Source organism: Mycteria americana, chromosome 4 (genome assembly GCF_035582795.1).
Source record: "Mycteria americana isolate JAX WOST 10 ecotype Jacksonville Zoo and Gardens chromosome 4, USCA_MyAme_1.0, whole genome shotgun sequence".
Classification (NCBI taxonomy): Eukaryota; Metazoa; Chordata; class Aves; order Ciconiiformes; family Ciconiidae; genus Mycteria; species Mycteria americana.
Window position 1 is genome coordinate 58,485,836 of NC_134368.1, and position 19,905 is coordinate 58,505,740.

General features: G+C 40.1%; 2 protein-coding genes across 6 annotated transcripts in view; one reads left to right on the forward strand and one right to left on the reverse strand.

The window, feature by feature from the left end:
* Nucleotides 1–986: 986 nt before the first annotated feature.
* Nucleotides 987–19,135, reverse strand: INTS12 (integrator complex subunit 12). 2 transcript variants are annotated; one of them, XM_075500677.1, is made up of 7 exons: nucleotides 18,662–19,135; nucleotides 12,456–12,619; nucleotides 10,316–10,468; nucleotides 9,575–9,762; nucleotides 5,560–5,719; nucleotides 4,081–4,233; nucleotides 987–1,954 (listed from the first exon to the last, which is right to left on the reverse strand). In XM_075500677.1, exons 2-7 carry the CDS (start codon nucleotides 12,609–12,611, stop codon nucleotides 1,373–1,375), a joined length of 1,392 nt encoding a protein of 463 aa, XP_075356792.1. In that variant the 5' UTR covers nucleotides 12,612–12,619; nucleotides 18,662–19,135; the 3' UTR covers nucleotides 987–1,372. The 2 variants fall into 2 exon arrangements, with proteins under 2 accessions (XP_075356792.1, XP_075356793.1); XM_075500678.1 differs by having other exon boundaries at nucleotides 18,657–19,135.
* A 392-nt stretch (nucleotides 19,136–19,527) lies between these two features.
* GSTCD (glutathione S-transferase C-terminal domain containing) overlaps nucleotides 19,528–19,905 on the forward strand; it is a 76,285-nt gene continuing 75,907 nt past the window's right edge. For 2 of the 4 annotated variants that reach the window (XM_075500671.1, XM_075500676.1), the window contains exon 1: nucleotides 19,528–19,610. The gene's annotated coding sequence lies outside the window, so the exon portion shown is untranslated. Of the gene's footprint in view, nucleotides 19,611–19,754; nucleotides 19,884–19,905 lie in introns of those variants that run through there. The other 2 variants (XM_075500675.1, XM_075500673.1) reach the window with 2 other exon arrangements.

Genomic DNA, 19,905 nt, shown 5'->3' on the forward strand with positions numbered 1-19,905 from the left:
CAATCCATTTGCTACTTTAAGTATCATGAAGACAGACATGCAATTGTATGCATCTACTTCTGTTTCCATCTCCTACAGAAATTGCTGGAAAAGGTTTTCCAGCTGATTTCAAAACTCTGTAATAGACATTTTTAAAAAAGAAACAAACCCCTCCCTCCTTCCCTCCCCTCTCCCCCATTAGAAACTAGCTGACAGGGCTAGAAAAGGGTTTTTATCTACCAACACTGTCATTAACTACTAAAGAGATTTCTGCCTTTGCTACTTCCTCGTATAGGAAAGCAGTAATTTTAAATAATAATCATATGGGCTATGGTAGAACAGTTAAGAGACTAGAGGCTTCATTTTCCAAGATAGGTTGGCAGGCAATACTACTTTGACACATGCAAGGCTTGTGAATTTTATAGCAATACTTAACAGCATGGAATACTTAGGTGATCAAAAAGTCTGATGTGTTTCAGGTGTGCCAGAAAAGAAGCTAACTTATTGACACCTAAGACAATTCCCTTCATTTTCTTCTATTTTTCCCTCTCTCACATCATCAAAACAATGTGGTTCAATCGGACTGCGCTTTTAATTAAAATATACACTGTCTACCACTTATTTTCCATTCATATTCAACAGGACAATATCAAGGTTCTTTACAGATTAAGAAAGCTTGAAAACACTGTTTTGGCTCTCTTCCGCTCTTTTTACAGGTTAGGGGCCATTTATCTTCTGCCAATGCTCTTTTCTCCTCCCTCAGAGAATTATATCACCTCCACAACCCATGAAATTTCTCACTGTATAAAAACAAAACAGGCCACTTAAAATTCTCAGTTGAAATAGAATATGTTGTTTAACAGTTAATTTTTGAAACTGTTTAAAAGAAAATATATTTTTTCCCTAAGGAACTGTATAATTTGGGATAAACTTCATTAACTCTGCACAATATAGACAACTCCGAACACGTGAAGTATTTTAAGTATTGGAAAATGGGGTGAAAGAAAAGCAGCAATGATTTCCCAGATTAATACTACTTTTATTAATAACGTTTAAGAATGACAATTTCAGTAAATTCAATTTATTAAGTGTCCACATAAATCTGTTTTTTTATACTCCAAAATACCCAACTTTTACAATTTCAAGTTTCAGTGCTTTGAGCTAAAAAACAGGAGCATATAACAGGGAATTCCTCCAACATATTCAATTCATAGATTTGCAAAGTCAGAAGGAATACGAGGATTATCGAAGTTTGACCTCCTGTATAACATAGGTTTTGGGCTTCCCTGATGTAACTACTGTTTCAGTCCAGTAACTGGGGGATTTTCTTTAAGAAGAACACCAATGCTGCTGTTTCACACAACACAACGAACAAAATTAGCAAGCAGCCATACTACTTCTTGAGTTTCTTTTGAGCAGCCTTCTTCTTGACCATTTGTAACCTTTTCATAGCATTGAGCTGAGATTCCTGAGAAGTCGGGCCTTTTAAGGAGGTTGACTGATTACCAGTATCTGTCGTGGTTTTACTTGTGCTGCTCCCACTGTTACCCACAGTCCCACTGTTGCCATTCCCACTGCTCACCTGGCTGCTGGTGCTTGGTGCAGTACTGCTGGGACTAGGAAGACCTACTTTGCTGACATTGTCACTGCTTACTGAACGGCTAAGAGTGGTTTTCCCCAGTGTCAAAGGTGGAGGAGGTTTCAGCTGAACCGGGTTTGTGCTGTTGTTGGCAGAAGCTAATTTTGTCCCTAGTCCTGTTTTGGAAGTTGCCAACCCTGACAAACCCACAGGTTTCTGGTTATTTGAAGAAGCTGCAGGTTTCCCACCGGTGCTCTGTGCTGTTGATCCCAGTTTGGCAGTTGATGGATTGGCAGAGGAGGTTTTGGCTGCAAAAGCAGCCCATCCTGTAAGGCCACTGGTTGCTGAAGAGGAAACACTTGTACTGGCTGAGTTCCCCGAAATTGCTGCTGAGGTCTAAAATAAATAAAGCATTCTTATTATAGTAGCATCTATTTGTGTAACACATCACAGCAGGAATAGATTGAGCCTCTGTTTCAGTTCTTTTCCCAGAACACCCAATGGACAATATTTCATCACTGGTCACTACAGTTAAAAGTATTAACAAGAAAAGGAAAGGATGCCAGGTGCAGCCAACTTTTAACTTCCCAGCCACATAAAACCAATATTACCTTTTCTTCCCTTTCTTCTATACAGCTAGCAGGCCATCATACAGCATTGTGATCCCCCCATAAACTCTAAAAGATGGTTTAACTGAAGTAACTACAAAAAGCCCAAATTTCTGAAGTATAAAAAAAAAGGGACGCAAGCCACCACCTTTTATTGTTTACTGTCGTTACCTGGTGTCACTTTTTAACAAGATGACAGATGCTCAGACAAAAATCAGACACTGAGCAATTAAGTATTCATTTATTAGTCTTTTGGTCAAAGTAGCAGTGTTTAAACTTTTTCCTTTCCTTCCCTTCCCTCCTCTTGGTTCTTAACACCCTGTACCATAGATACAATTTTCTAAAAATAAATAAATAAATAAATAATAATAAAAAAAGTCACTGGACTTCTTTCCTGTAGTCTTCCCATTCAGGTACTGCAAAATACCAGCCTCCTACAAACAAAGTTTTCCTTGCCTGCAAAGCGCTGTACACATTAACTGCAATTCCCACGCCTTAAACTCTATAATCCCCAGTTTTCAGAGGGGGATAATACACATTAATTAAACCAGAGTTATATCAAACAGCAGAGTCAAAACAGAAATTAAAACCCTCTATTCAAATAATAACCCTTCTATAAGATATCCAGTTTCTAAACAGTAAAGATGATGGATGAAATGGGGCCTCACTCTTACAACCTGCTTAGGCACATAAATAACGCTGCTGAGGTGAAAAAAGTTATTCACAAGTGTAAGCGCTTGAGCAATAGCCATCATACTGTTCATGATGGTTTGCACCCAGGCACAGCAATGGCAAACGTAACTTTGAGCACATGAATAATTGCCTTGATTCTGAGTTAAAGCTGTGTTTTTCTAGGTAAGGGTCATGCTTTGTTAGACTACTATGTTATTTATTACACTGTTTCTGGTTTAATACCTTTGACCAACTTGTGACAATATTTATTAAATAACTTGGAGAAATAGAAACATGAGGCAACATACCTAAGAAGCAGCAGCCTCCTAAATTAGATCTCACAGAGTCAGCAAGAGTTTCCCTATTATCACGAGGAGAAGCCTTCTAACTATCAAAATGCGCATGTGTTACTTGACCACAGAGAGCAAATGATATCTTTTATACAATTCACAGAATCATAGAATGGCTTGGGTTGGAAGGGACCTTACAGATCATCTAGTTCCAACCCCCCCCCCGCCCCCGCCATGGGCAGGGAAACCTTCCACTAGACCAGGTTGCTCAAAGCCTCATCCAACCTGGCCTTGAACACTTCCAGGGACAGGGCATTCACAACTTCTCTTGGCAACCTCTTCCAGTGTCTCACCACCCTCACAGTAAAGAATTTCTTACTAATATCTAATCTAAATCTACCCTCTTTCAGTTTAAAACCATTACCCCTTGTCCTGTCACTACACTCCCTGATAAAGAGTCCCTCCCCATCTTTCCTGTAGGCCCCCTTTAAGTACTATAGGGCCCCAGAGCTGAATGCAGTACTCCAGGTGGGATCTCACAAGAGCCAAGTAGAGGGGGAGAATCACCTCTCTCAACCTGCTGGCCACATTTCTTTTGATGCAGCCCAGGATGCACTTGGCTTTCTGGGCTGCTAGCGCACATTTATGAGGATTTCTACTTGTATAAAATATCATTAAAAAAATTAGAGTAAATTCTATTCTCTCCCTTGTAACATAAAAACATAGTCAAGAGCTGGACGCTTTAGGGACTTACAGTTGAATTGAGGGTTTTTTTTCCCCACTCTTTTAGTCTTAATGCAAAACCACTATGCTATGGTACTACTCAGTACACATAGTATAGCAGACTATTTTCATTCATGGTTCTTGTGAGAAAAGATTGGTCTGATTGAAAGAATGATGATATATGCAGTGAAATGTAAACTCTTCCTCTGGAAAATTTAAACTACATTACCTTGACTTCTGTTCTCTTGAATGCTAGAAAAGTTGGTGGGGTCTCAGGTTTTAACTTAATTTCTGGCTTCTTGACCAATGGATCCTTCACAGCTGGTGCAACTGAAACCACTGCAGGAGCTGGTTTTTGAGGCGGTTTTTGTGTCTTCTGAGCCTGTATAAGTTATAGGAACCCCCCCCCCCCCCCAAATTAGTTATGGGCCCATAACATTGACTGTTTTGACTGTTAACAAAAAGCATGAGCATTATCAGATTGCAATCTAGCCTTTACAATTTCAAGCTGAACAGTGCCTGAGAAATAAGGTAATAGGGGATGTGGAGGTAGTGCTGAGAATGATACTGTGGACAGAGTCCAGCCAAAAAGCGAACTGAATAGGACTTGCTATTTCAGCGTGGAAAGAACGGCAGTGTTGACACTCAGGGAACAGGAAAGCACTGGGCTTTCACAGAAATAAGGCAAAGACAGGTGAACTTGAGGAAGACAGGGACATAATCCAGCAGTACTAGGATGCTGGCTGCAAGAGTCTGCTAAGAAGTGGCAGGTAAAATGGTAGAATTTATGCTTAAACAAAAAAAGGAAAGGGCATATTGAAGGCAGATGTTGAATGGCTGCAATGGCTATCCTGTGCAATAACTGACCTCAAGCAAACACTCCTCTGAGTTCAAACGCCTGATGATCATCAGAATAATCATGTACTTCAGTCAGTGATGATAACTCCTAGGCCAGGATCTTACATTGCCTTCTTTTCTTGTTTCTTAGTAGAGCCATTTCAACAGATAACAATTTGCTAAGTTATCATAGAACAGTTCCAAAACAGAACACATTTTCTGCTGTATAAAAGGGTTTGATTTTAAAATGTCATATCTAAAGTTGTGCGAACTAATGGTTCATGTTTCATGCACCCAAAGATGCTTTCTTACTCTGATGTTTGTTTCTAATAATGAGATGAGTGGGATTCCATCAGGAATAATCGGTCTGTTTAGTCAAGAAATTAACACGCAGATCAATCAAAATAAAGGGATTTTTTCCTGGAATGTGCTACCCTTAGCTTATCATTGAGCCTGAGAACACTTAGCACTTAAGATCTGGACCGAAATTTGCAGTCTTGTCTCACAGGAAAACAACCATTCATGTCCAAAGCTCAGAAGAAAACTAAAACTGTAGGGCTATTTGGTAGACATGTGCTAAAAGCTGAGTATCATAAAAAGTTTTTGCTGCTTACTGCTGCTTACCAAGTAGGAAATAATCCTATTTCACTCTTCTTCACTCAACTTCTGCTTTTTAGAAAACTAAGAAGCACATTACAGAATAGTCTTTGAGATGCTACATTAAAAAACACAGCTGCAGCAAGGGAAGCACTGCTGAGAAAAATGGTTCTCCAACATGCTTCCAAAGATTTCTGCAACCCATAAAATACTCTCACATATTGGAAACAGCCTGCTGTATTCAAATAGTGCTCATACAAAAACTGACTCCTACCATTCTCTTCATCTGCCTGGTACAGCGGGCACAATACCACACAAGTCGAGGATCATTTGCTTCCTTGTCTGTCACTTGAGGTTTATGGCAATCCTGGTGGTAAAGATTATGGCACTCCTGACACTCCACTAGCTGATTCCCAGAAATAACTGTCATTTGCCTGCAAAGCAAATAGTTAAGAACAGATTATGGGAGAAAGCACTTAAAGGATTATCCAATTGTTGCAAATTTTGCAAGGCTTAAGATAAAAAACTAAAAATATTTTTGCTTTCATGTATATTTTCTACCTGTGGCAAATGAAATGTATTCCTTTTCTTCCTGTATGAGTTCTTCCTAACAAGTATTTTGGAAATTTTGTATTTTTAAAGGTAATTTCATTCAAGAAAACCTAAAACTTCTATACTATTAAACATGTGTATATGACACTTGATTTCCCTGTTTGATTTTTAGATTAGAAATGTCTCACCTGCTTTGCTTCACCTAGGCATTTTATGGATACCTCACTGTATACCAATTATGACTTCCTCATTATATTAGCATATGAAGGCCTAGTTTACATTTGGATAATTTTGCTGTAAGCTGTAGAGCAATACAGCTCAAGAACAAATAATTTCTCAATGACAAGCCTGTAAGAGCGCTTTCTGCTACATGATTTAAAAGCATCATCATCCAAGCTGTGCACTACTTTAAAGATGTTTTATTACCCATCCTTTTGGTCCTTACTACACAAACAGACACTTGGAATTCGAGATAATACCAGAATCATGGAAAGATGGAATAGAGAGGATTAACAGTGCAGTCCTGCCTTGAAGCAAACATGTAAGCTGGTGATGAGGACTTAATTTTGCATGGGCCTCTGGTGAAAGTAATCATGCTGTATAAATGACAAATTAGTGATATACACATGACTGGGAGTATGTCTGTGAATTAGCCAAATACCATTTTCCTAATAATTTCTTCCTTCAGATGACAAATCAGGCTATTTAATTGCTAAGCTGCTTTTGCTCATATCCCCGAGGAGCAGGTACCCAGGTAACCATGGAAACTCTATTTGTAGATGGGTGGGGAAAGGTAATACCTTATTTCTTTATATAACAGAAAAATGAAGTCTGAAGGTATTGTCCATATGGATACTAGAACATTTTCTAAGAAATATTTCTCTTTTAAATGGGCTATTTAAAAACAGAGGGAGAGACCTTTCTGAAATTCCAGGACCCATTATTTTATATGCAGGATATTTCAAAAGCCATTTTGTTTGTTATTCCTAAATAAACTGGGTCAGAAGAAACCAGTGATGTTTCAACCCCATGTCTCAAGGGAGGAGACCCACGCTATTTTAAAATTACAAAGAACAATCCCAGCCTGATTAAAAAAACATGAACTCTTCATGGCCAGAAACAAGTTAAACCAGACTTATTTTTAAATTATATGATAACCGAAGAAACAAACTGAATGATTTTTTTACCTTCAGAAAACAAACAAAAATTATTTATAAAAAATAAGGTTGTTCTTTCAAAACCAGGCTTTTTTAAAGACATATGTTTTGGGTTTTTTGAGAGACAGAGTTCACTATCACCTGCAAACTGCATGTAGTATTTCTTCTTCATATAACTGAGGAGCCATATACGTAGTTACTAGCCATGTAACTGTTTTTCTAACATCTGCAGGTATTGGAGAGGGTGAAGTTATTTTAATACTCCCTCTTCTCCTTATGCCTGACTTGGTATAAAAGAACAAGAAGAAAATGACCACAGGCATCAATGTTCAATACTCCTAGTCACTGTGAAAATACATTTGACACTTAGCAAATCTTGAACAAATATTTAATGTGTCTACTTCAGTTTTTACATCTACAAGAAAGGAATAGTTAATATTCAAATGCACTCTTTTGCTTTTCTGAACCCACAGCTGGGTTCTTGTTGTTAATTTGTCTTCTTAAGCAATATAAATTTAAACCCTTTGGCTATGAACCCCACCTACTCTACAATTGGACATGGTGTTTTCATTCACAATTGATTGAGTTATTAAAAGATGTCAGTTTCTAAATACTATTAATATTTGAGTTATTTTCCAGAGTATCCAGTGCTTTTATATTTCATATGTACTGGGATGTTATTATTTTGGCTCAAGATGGCCAACCCGAAAACGGGCCCACACATTGAGAGCTGAGCAGTCAAGAGTGGAATACTGTCTAACCAATGTGTTGGATTCAGAAAGTCTGAAGCACGAGTACTCTGAAAAACATCCTGTCTGGCATGAGCTGGAGATTGAGAACCACATGACATCAGTTCCAGCAGGTTTCACGTAAAATAAAAACAAACCCTGAGCGTTGGGTGACTGTTGCCATCCCCTCTCTAATGGGTTGCTTCTTTCCCTGATGTCCTTCTCCCTCCCTCTGGCATCAGCTTAATGAGAGCTATTTTAGTTAGCCAGGATAGATGCATTTTTTTGGAAGAGCACTATGAATTTGTGACCACGATTAGCTAGAAGCAACATCTTCAGCAGATGGGTTAAAAATTGATTGTGGAACAGCTAATGGAACCACATACCTGGCCTATGCTTTTCAAAGCAAAGTCTTGGCCACGCTAGGCACAGTAGTTGCATTTTCTTTCTTTACTTTGCAGGCATTTCTCATTATGCTTGTACATGTCTTCCTTTGCCAGGGAAGATGCAGAATTAATAATCCACAGCAGCTCAAGACTGTCTAAAAAAAAAACTTTTCTTTATCCCCTCCTGCCAAGTAAGTTAATACCATACGGTTTTTAGTAGCATTTTAACATACTGCTGAACAGGGCTTTGCCCCTTTAGGAGACAGCAGAAATGGAATTTGCAGGAAGAAAGGTAAAATTGAAATATTTATTTCATACTTCAAATGTTTTAACTGTTCTTCCTTTTTCGATGTCTATAATAAGAAATTAAACATTTGAGCTAACGCATTGGAATAATATGACATGAAATCTCATCAGTTCAAAATTGGTTAACAGTATAATTAGCTGTAACAATGGAAATTTATCCTCCATGTACTGAAGACATCTCCTTATCTGCACAACAGGAATGACCACGGAAATGACTGAAGAACAAAGTTATAAAGCACAGTTTCCCAACTGGCTTAAGCTGAGCTAAAAATATATAATGCTACCAAAAGGCCAGTCCCACCTTCATCTCTGTCCTGGCTCTACATTCCTGCATCCACACACGTGCCAGCATAAGCATTTACACTCACTAAGCTGCCTGAAACCTAAACCTACTGGAAAACCCAAGTGGAGAGCTGATTCAGCTGATCACAAACCTGTGTGGGCAATACACCCCCTAAAGAGGACAGGGAAGGAGGTACAATTGGGAGAGCCAAACTGTTCCTTTTGGCAGCAGTGGGGACTTAGAATGACATAAATCATCTGTGAAACCAAATCCTGATTTGAGTGATTTGATGCCAGGGTGGATATTCAAAAGTGAATTTTATACTTCTGTTAACACTAAATGTACTGTTTAGCAGAATGTTACTAAGATTCAATTTTAGAGCCCTTACTGAAAAGTAAAAAGAACCTGTCTTGACTGCAAGATATATTTACAGTTAACTGAAAAAACATGGCTATGTGTAAACTAATGTCAAGTGATTATGAAAAGAGGAGCAACACATACAGATCTCATAATAATGCCACTAAAAAATGTTTTCAGAAGAGAACTGATTTTTTTAAAATGCTTATCATTAGCTATTAATATTTTAACTTGTTTTCCAATAATTAAAAGTCAATATTTGTCATGATAGGTTTTGCATCATGTCTAGTTTTATTATTTTTCACTTGCCCTTTCCTCAAGAAGAAAAGTTGGTTTTCTCATTAAAGGTTCTATTTTCAAGAAACCATTCTTCTTCATGAAGGATGCTTAAATGTATTAATTTTGTATATGTGCTTAAGTGATTTCCAGAACAAAAACTACAGGAAGCATTAACTCAATAGTACACAATTAAAAAAAAAAAAGGTAACTACACAATTGCAGTGAAGCAATGTTGACTTACCTGCAAACAACACAGGCTAATCCCATTTCCATGGCAAAGTCATCAGCACTGGTTTCCTCAAAGCTGGATAAATCAGGCATGGATAAATCCTTGCTTGTCTGAACCGTAATAGGAGAGGAACGAGCCTCTTGCTTCTCTAGTCTGGGCTTCTTTGGTGTATCAGCTCCTTCAGCGATATCCCCTTTTATCTATTACACACACATACACAGAATGTGAAAATGCAAAAAGCTAATGGATATTATTAAAATGAGAAAATGACTGGAACAATTAGGTTAGCAGTATAAGGTGTACTTTACGCAGCATACACACAACATATTTTCCTTAGATACATATTTTCTTCAAAATATTTATGACCTAGCAGCTCAAGGCCACTTTTTGTACTTCACCTCAAAATCCTTGAAAAAGTTTTGGGAATCCCACATTTCAGCTTGCTACATTTTAGTAACCTCTTATTATCAGGATATTTAAAACATAGAATCACAGAACGGTTTGGATTGGAAGGGACCTGTAAAGGTCACATAGTCCAACCCCCTTGCAATAAGCAGGGAAAATATTCACAGAATAATTATAACAAGACTTTTGTTGGATTGTGTAAATGGCAGCATGATGGGATAATGCAGCTCACTGGCTATGCACAATTAGATGAGTTGACTTACAGAGGTTAAAAAAAGAGAGCTTTTGTCCAAAACATCTTCAAGTTTATTAACCAAGCTATTTCATTAGAGAACAAAAATTACTTACTTTATCAGCAGATCTCTTTTCTGTTTCTTTTTTCACCTTTTCTGATGCAGTGGGCTTGCCATTGTTGTTGCCAGAAGGCAAACTAGAAGAAGCTTTAGGCTCTTGCTTACTGGAAATGGGTTTGGCAACAGATACTTTTGGTTGCTCTACTTCCTAAAAACAGAAACAAAAATTGAAGGCAAACCCTACACTTGAGTTACTTCTTAGTCTGCAATTAGTTAGATAACAGGATAGGCAAACAACATGTCATACAACATTGATCATCTATATATAGACTTTTTTTTCCCAACATTTCTTAAATATTTTCATATCACATTGACAAATTAGTGTGTTTAAGCTGCAGTCAATGATTAAAACTTCCCCTTATCACTCAAATTCCAGAGGAAAAGGTGCTCCTTTTCCAAAGACAGATCCTCTTTGGAACATTAATTAAAAAGGAAAACTTTTCTGCTTTTAGAATTCAAAGAGATAATGAACATAAATTTTCAGATAGTTCTGAGGACAAAATCCAATATAAGCTGAAAACATAAGTTGACATCTGATGTCACCAGACATCAATACTTCATTCCCTCACAGAGAAGAATATTGACCTCTGCTTAATCTCAGTCCATATTCACCTACGAGATTAATAAATTTAGACCTCAACAGAAATCAATAGTTCTTATTAATGACACATTAGTGTCAGCAATGGATAATAAGCAAGTGAGTCTGTAAATGCGTGATTAATCACAGCAAAATGCATGAGCAAGGTATCCCCCCCCCAGCTTGGTACGAAGGCAGTAATTCTCTGCTGTGTACTGGGATGGGTCCTGAGCCCTGAGCTTCAGCCCCCTCCAAGTTCGCTGACTTCCTGTTGCATCCAGAGTCAGAAATGGATTTCCTTATCATCCCAACTGTGGTAATCCTGTGCTCCTTACTCTATTCCTGGATTTCATGGTCAACCACAAATTAATCCTGCAGCCTGAGAATGCAAGGAAGGGAATTCTTGTACTTTTTTCCATTTCTGAGCTTTGCAGTCCAGCTGATACTGGAGACACACTGAAAAGAGGAGAACAAAAGATTTCTTCCTCTGGCCTGAGCTTCAGTCTCACCTGAGGGCAGGTGACAACCAGCCGAGCTGTTATTAGAATTGGCTTCCCAAGCCTCTTTGCACTATTATTCAGCTCCCTGCTTCCTCTTTAAACCACAAACCAATGCTTCTTTGAGCTCTGACATAGAGGGCTCCTGAGAGTTTTGAGACCTGTGTTAGAGGGAACTGCAGTTTAGGTTTCAGGGAATTAACAGTTTGAATAGAAAGGAGTTAGGCCACACAATACAAGCATGATGTATGCTGTAGCAGTAATAGTGCCTTTTAGTTATTCGGAACCATGTACACGTAGAAATGAAATATTACTAATGTATCAGCATACAGACCATCATTAGAACATACCAGGCTGACTTCTAGGCATCCTAGGGGAGAACACTACCTCATTATCCATATGGCAATACGTAGCAATATGAGGATGTCCCTGCTTGGTTATTTCCATACACTAATCTCAGATTCAAATATTCTCTCTAGCAGGTGTTTAGTGATTTTCAGTAGACGAAAAATAATGTTTGTCCATTGGATGGCAATGGTGTCAGCCTGCAAATCATTTCTGCTTTGAACCATTTGGTGTTTTTCATTCTCATATGACTTCACCAACAGAATTTCAAGAAAAGAGATCCAACTTTATCAGTAAACAGCTTGTTTTGTTTCATATTTATCTGTGGCAAAAATAATCTGCATTTTAAAGACCTTTTAGCTTTGATTGTAACTGGAAAAATATGTAATTTTAGTTCACCTTAGATAGCATGTATGATAGCTTACGAACAAAAATACCAAACCCAATACAGAAGTGAATACAGAAAGTACCATTACAAAGTCATGACACTTGCAATATAGTGTTGAATATCTCTTTTACAGGTCTTGATGCACCAACAAGGTAAAGAGATTTTTTTTTCCCATTAACTTCAATTCAATGGAACATTCCATAATTACTTTTTCTTTTTCCTCAATTTCTGATTCTCTTTTAACTTTTCAGCTATAAAAGATGAACTAGGAACAGCAGAAGCTTTAAAAAGGCATAAAAAAATGACCCATGCTCTCTAATACCAATACCTTCTGAGATGGACGATAGCTTGAATCAGTTCCTCTGGCCAAAGACTCATCAAGAAGCGCTTTCAGCTTTTCAGCAGAGTCCTTACTCTTCGAATGCAAGAAGCCCAGGGCTTTCAAAAAAATGGGATCAAGCTCTAAGTTCACTGTAGCAGCCATAGTGGTGTCTTTGGAGGAAGGGGGCGGGGGGGGAGAAAAGAAAAGCAATGACAACTTTATTCATATGGAGCATAACTCAAACAGCATGTGGCTAACTATCTCACCGAAGACTTTTTTTTTTTGTAAAATGAAATTATATTAAATCACAGCAAGGATGATATGTGAATTAATTATCATCATTAGAAGATGACTAATTGTGAACCTCAGAACTGCAGAACTTGAACATGGCTTTACATTTGAAACAATGTCAAATTTGTTCTTTGGCATATCTGATGTTCAGAAACTAAACTCATCATACTTACATAAATGGAACAAATATTCCATATTCTTGATATTCCATACATATGGAATATTGAAAAGTACGCAAAGTAAGTGTAAACTTCAAGAAAAGCAATTACTAACCTTCTCCTTACCATTATTTGCACATACAGTGATTTCTATCTCATTGCTCATTTAAGAATAAAGAAAAATCTCTTACCTGTAGAAAAATTAACTTTTGAAAAGTTCTGAAAAGAACAGCTCATTGTAACATACAATATAAGAGATATAGAACACCTAGTATATGATTTTATATATATATTAAAAATCTGAAAAAATATATTGTCAATTCTTAAATTTAGCTGAAACAATGAGAAAATTTATGACTCAGATTGTGATTTATCCAAGTCCCCTTGTGATAGCTTAGGTTTTCATGTCAAGTAATGACTATCCAGAGCTCTAAGATGCCACAGTGTCAATGTAAATGGAATAAAGTGAGGAAAAGATTAGAACGAATTTAAAAAAAAAGTTTGCTTCATAGCAATACGTTCCTGCACTCTGGAGCCTTCTCTGTTAATTTCTTTAACAAAAGCTCTAAGGAACTGCATTTACATCAGAAATTGTCCCTACAATAGATAGCTGTCTAACTTAATCAGTAATTAACAATTATTAATTTAAGAAATAACATGGGAAGGGAAGTTTCCTGCTCTTTTGCAAAATGGGTGAGAAGTGGTATTGTTAATAATCTCTTCAAACCTCATTTGAAACACATCAGGATGTTTTATTTTTTTTTATACAGTAATCTAGAAGACATTCTTGAAAAGGCTTTCATCAGTTCTGCTCAAAAGCACTTCCTGGACAGTTTTTTCAGCTGGAGCTTCCAAGGCTTCGTCTGATGAATTCCTTTTGATATTCAAGGCAGTGAACTTTTACCTCTCTGGCCAAAACACCAGCAGTGGCAGCCTGCTCCCTCAACACTTGCCTAGAAGTCTCCAGGAACCTTTATCTCATGCTGAGCTTTCACGAGACACCAGAGAATCGTTCGACTGAGATCATCAAGGGGTTTGACATACAGTAGACTTCATAGGGATTTTATCAATGGACCCAGCAGAGAGTTAAGAATCCTCTTCAAGAGCCTCTTCTCTCTTCCTTAATCTTTGCTACTTGTCAAATCATTTTCTGGTGGCCATAGAACTTCTGCTAGTAAGTACTACACATCAGTTACTCTGCTTTTTCACTGATCAAGCAGAGACCGCGGTGCAAGCCCCGTCCAGACAATTCAGTCTCTCTCTGATGTTTACAAAAAGTGAATTCAATGTGCATGGAAAGCAGATATTCTCTTTTTTATGCATCTACCGCTGATAAATTTTCAGGCTGCTCCTGTGTTCTGTGGTTAGGTTATCTCTTCCATTTCTTTTTTTCTGTGAATATGCCTTCTGAATTTCAGTACCATATAATCTTAAATTAGGACTCTGCTAAACCCCCTCTTGAATGAAAACAGTAGAATTAAAACACCAATTTCAGAAATTTGGAACAATTTCCTGTTAAAAAAAAAATCCTTTAAGTTCTTTTCTGAGGCTTCTTCTAGGAATAGATACTTGTGTACGTAAGGAACAGGTAGCCTCAAAAGTCATTAGCAGCCAATTCAGGATGCCTGGAGTATTTAGAGCACAAGTGTAAGCATGCTAATTCAATTTTCATCTTTCTGAAGGTAAGACTTCCTAGATTTATTTCTAGCTCTAGCTTTTTAAAGACATCTATTGTAAAGGAACTGTTAAAATCCAAATTTCAGAAGGGTTCTCTGTATTTATTCTTTCATTTGCGTATGAAATGGCAGGAATTCTTTTTCTGTTCTCAAGGGTAAATTATAATGTCATAGGCTAATGCAGTTATAACTAACATATCACGAGAAATTTCTCATGAGAAGGGAGGGAACTAGGCTTATTGAACAGTTCAAGTATGCTTGGTTTAGGCATACATTTTCAAATCAAAAAAATCTATTTCTAAGTTAAAGAAGGAAAGTATATTTAATGGAAAGATGAACACATCAATAGCTGTCTTAAAAATCGTATCATCTGAAAAAAGTAGATTGATAAATATGGTCTCCTTACTGAACCACAATAACACAACTGTCAAACAGGCTAATACCAATAACTGGCCTGGTCCAAAAAGCAAATTATTGCTTTTGGTAGTGGCCTTTTCCAGCTGTTTAGAGATCAGAGCAGTAGTTTGATACTTATAAAGCTAAGATCCAATTACATTCATGCATGTTTTCATTCATAAACTGCTCCTCTGGTGGTGAAGTCAGCATATAGCAACTTGATAGTCTTGAAGCAAGAATAGTACAGTGTTTTAACAATGATGCCATAGGTTATTCTGCACTAGAGCACTCCTTGACTTTCTTGTTAAAGTGGAATCTTTGTATAGAAAATAATTCAAATGTTGTTTAGGAAAAAGAAATAGGAAAAAGTGAGTATGACACTGTCTTTTGTGTAGCAGTTTGATAACACAGCTGTGCGATTAGAGGGCTGTGTTATAATCCTTGAACCCATAGCAGAACTGGTTTTGCAGAAAGCAGTAACTGAAGGGAACACATAGGCAACTTGTCGAGCAGGGACAGGAATTCAAGCATGCCTGCTTGCAACTAAGCATTAATCCATTAGCCCAGCCCTAAAAGCACCTTTCTCAGCTTAGGTCTCTGTTTGACGCTTCTTCACTGTTGTATAAGAACGGTTTGATGATGGACAGACAAGACCAAATACAAAGTCACAAAACTCTCTGAAGTATGTGAGACAATATTAAAAATCCTACAATGGACAATCATGGAGTAACCTCCTAATGCAGACTACTCTAAGTGGTTTAAATCCCTGTGGGAAGAAAAAAATGTTAATTACTGGGTTGTTATTCCTAAAATGTCTAAGAATTTTTTGAGTCTCTCATTTCTTGAGCATACTATTGTCTTCTGCCAAATACATACAAGCTTAACTGATCACTATACAGACTATGTGGTCTTCCAATTTAATAGACTTATTAGATTTCTGGGGTGTAAGAGACCCTTTCTTTGTATTTATTTGCCAGCTATTATTTTGCATGCCTACACAAGTACTATCTTATTCATCATCACTTTCAGTTAAATGGATCTACTTACATTAGATTTTCAGATATGGTCATATTTTCATCCGTCTGTTTCTGAACTGCTATTTCTATTATTTTCTAAGACAGGTGTACAATTGAAGATATTTTTCCAAGAAAGTGCACACCTTCGATTTATATTGTAATGCTATTATCAAACCCATTCTTTATAAACTCAGCAATACTTCTATTTTTCACTGACACTGATGATTAAAAGGACTTCCACTCACATATCCTTTTCAGCTACCTTCAACATCTGTAGCAGTTAACTTAAAACCCAGTAACATGAATCAGTAGCACAAAATTCCTTCCACTGCACTGTGTTCATCAATAATTAATTTCACTTACCACCATAATATCAATTCACCTTTTTTTTCCCCCTCTTTGAATTCTTCTGTTCCTCAGGATTTACTCTCTTCCTGACTAATCTAATAACTCTGATAGTGGCAGATTTTGCTTATTTAACAATAATGCCTTTTCCAGATCACTTTCACATTTAATGTAAGTCTTAATAAAGCAGATCAAGGAAAAACTTAAAAGCAGGAAAAACTGAACTTCTCTTTTCAGTTTTTGTTTTAGCATCTTAATCAGGACTTGATTCATGACAACATAATTTCTCAGTTATCTCCCATGAGGGATATTTCAAAACTCACACACTTTAGTAGTCCCGACAACTGTACTAACCAGAACAACTGTATGAATCAGTTCTTATTTATCTGACACCTTTTCCAAAGAATTTTAGAAGACTGGAGTAAAATCATCTACTATGGAGTTACTAGTACTGGTATCCTTCATTTTACATTCTATTCTACAGCATATTTTATACTGTACTTTTAAATTAACATTTCAATCAATATCACAGTAACCTGTTTATCCAAGATTTCTAAGATTACACTATTGCCCTATATTTGCTGTTTCCTACTCCTCACAAACAGAACATTATTTAAGAATCATAGGATCACTGAGTTTGGAAGTGACCCCAAGTGGTCACCCTGTGCAACCTCCTGCTCAAAGCAAAGTCAACACCGAGTTCAGACCAGCTTGCCCAGGACTTTGTCCAGTTGGATCTTGCAAACCTCCAAAGACAGGAATGTGACAAACCTTCTGGGCAACCAGTCCGAATGCCTAACTGTCCTCATTTCCTTACTTCAAATTGGAAGTTCCAACTCGTGCTGTCTCTCATTCCTCTACAGTGCACCTGAGTAGAAAGACTGGCTCTACCTTCTCAATAATCTCCTCTTAGGCATATAAAGGCTTCCATTAGGTCCCTCTAAGTCCATGGCAGATGACATCCAACACTCTCCCTTCATCTTCAGATCTAGTTATTTTGTCACAGAGCACAAGCCAGTCAGTCAGGCATGATTTATCCTTGGTAGATCCCAAGCTGCCTATCCCCAGTCACCACCCACTCCTTCTCATGCCTACAACTGGCTTCCTCCATGATCTTTCCACAGGTGGAAGGAGTGAGGCTGACCAGCCTGTAGTTCTCTGGATTGTCCTTCTTGCCCTTTTTGAAGATTAATGTAAGATTTGCCTTTCTCCAGTCTTCAGGGATCTCCTCCAATCTCATGGCCTTTCAAAGATGACAGTGAGTAGCTCACAAAGATGCTGTCAGCTCTCAGCACCCTTGAATGCAGTCCACCTGGGCCCACGGACTTGTCAGGTAAACAATCCCTGCTTCAATCCTCTTCCACAACTTGTAGTTCCTTCTCTCCTTTAACCCTGCCTTGTGGCAAAAGGCCTGGGAGACCTTATTGGTGAAGTCTGAGGCAAAGACGACATTGACTATCTCACCCTTACCTCTGTCTGCTGTCACTAACACACTTGTCCCACTCAGCAGCCTCATCATATTCTCCTTGTGTATCCTTTTCCTGATAAACTGCATCTTGTTACTGTTGACATCTCTTGCTAGTTTCAAATCTAGCTTAGCTTTGGCTTTCCTAACACCATCCCCACATGCCTGGGCAATATTTCTATATTGGTCCTTTGCAGCCTGTGCCTCCACTTCCACCTCCTGTATACGTCCTTTTTGCATTGGAGCTCTGTCATGAGTTCCCTGTTTAATCAAGCCCTTTTCCTGTTATGTCTGCCTTACCTTTCTACAAAATGTTTTTGTCCTCATGAATAGTTGTGTTGCCACAAAAATCAGTTTTATAAAAAACATTTATTCAAGTAAATGAGATAATCATACCTACGCAATTGAGATTTGCTACTCCCTGCTACCACCAAGTTTCAATATTCTGCAAAAATGGACTTGAAGATGCTGTTTAAACAGATGTCACTGCTCATTGGACTGGTAAATTGATTATACCTCCATTATTGTTTTTCACCTTTCCCTAATTCAGTGACTACTGAAATTTACCAACTTTACAAATTCCCTAGACATCATCCTCCTGGTGATTTCTCAGTGGAGGAACGAAACTTTAGTTAAAACTGAATTTCTGAATGAATTACACCAAGGCCACAACCCAATCCTTTGCAACATACTTGCTGCAAATTTCTCCCTGACATTTCCTGTAAGAATGAAGGGAAGGCCTCTCACCTGAAAGTCAATCTTCAAAAATAAAATGCTTAAGAGAATAAAGCGCCACCATCTTTTAATCAAAAAATATCCTATACTATGGTCGAAACTTATATCCCCTGTATTACGCATACCTCACCTCTATCTGCTTGGTCTGCTTCTTCCTAATCGCTGTCCCCACCCGCGGGCTAGTGCCGTCCTCGTTTCGGAGCCGCGCCCGGGGCCAGTCCCTACGACAAAGGCGGAGCTGCCCCTGCCCCTGCCCGTGCCATCGCAGCGCCAACCACCGAGCCCGGCCAGGGCCCAGCGCCCGCCTGCACCGCCGCCCAACGCCAGGGCCCAGCGCCTCCCGCCCAGAGCAGGCGGGAGGGCGGCTCCACACGGCTCGCTGCCCTCAGCGGGAAGCACCCGCCGGACACGCTGCCCTGGGCAGAGCGGCGCGACTGGCTCTCGCCCTGGCAGAGCCCGAAACAAGGCTCCGGGGACCCTCCCGTACCCGTTACCGCCCTGGCCCGATTTCCTCAAGGCCGCGGCACCGGGTGTGCCCGTGTGCTCAGGAGGGACCGTCCCTCCGGACGCCGGCAGGAGGGGCGCCAGCACCCACAGGGCCAACGCAGCCGCCTCGCCTCGCCTCGCCTCGCCTCCCCGCCCCGCCGGCTCCGCCCGGGCCCTCCCCGCGCCACAGGGAGACTCAGCGCTCGCCCCGCCCCGGGACCAGGTGTAACGGCCGCCAAGCGTGGTGTGGGCTCCCCTCTGCCTCCTCCCAAACCCCCTCTTCCCGGGTCCTGGCAAATTCGTGTCCGCCCCCGCGGAGCCGCCCGCCGCGCTCTCACCGGAGAGGAGGAGGAGGATGACGGAGGCAGCCACCGCCGTCTCACCGCCCGGAGCCGGGTCCGCCGCCGCGCCGGTCCCCCCGCGCAACCAGAGCCCGGAGGCAGCAGTTCCGGGCGCGCGCCCTACCCTGTAGGCGGGGGGAAGTGTGCGGGGCGGGGCGGGGCCCGGCGAGGCGCGCGCGCAGGAAGGGGCGGAAGCGGCCGGGCCGGGCCAGACCGCGTGCGGGGCCGGGAGAGCGCTGCGGGCGGGGCGGGGTAAGCGGCGGTTGGCGCCCGCCTCGCGCGCGGGGGGACGGAGCCGTTGGGGGAGGGGCGGGTCTTACTGTCTCGCGGCCGCTACCGGGCCGCGGCGGCGGGAAGAGGTCGGCGCTCGCGGGAGCTGCCTGAGGGAGAGCGGCCGGCGGGTGCGCGGCGGCTCGGGGGGCAGCCCCGGGGGTCCCCCGCGGGCGAGGGCGGCGGGTCTCGGCGCCCTCTGCACAGCCCTGGGGGGCCCCGGTGTTCTGGTTCCTCCTCGTCTGGGCTCCCTGAGTGAGAAGGGCCGCGTCTGCCC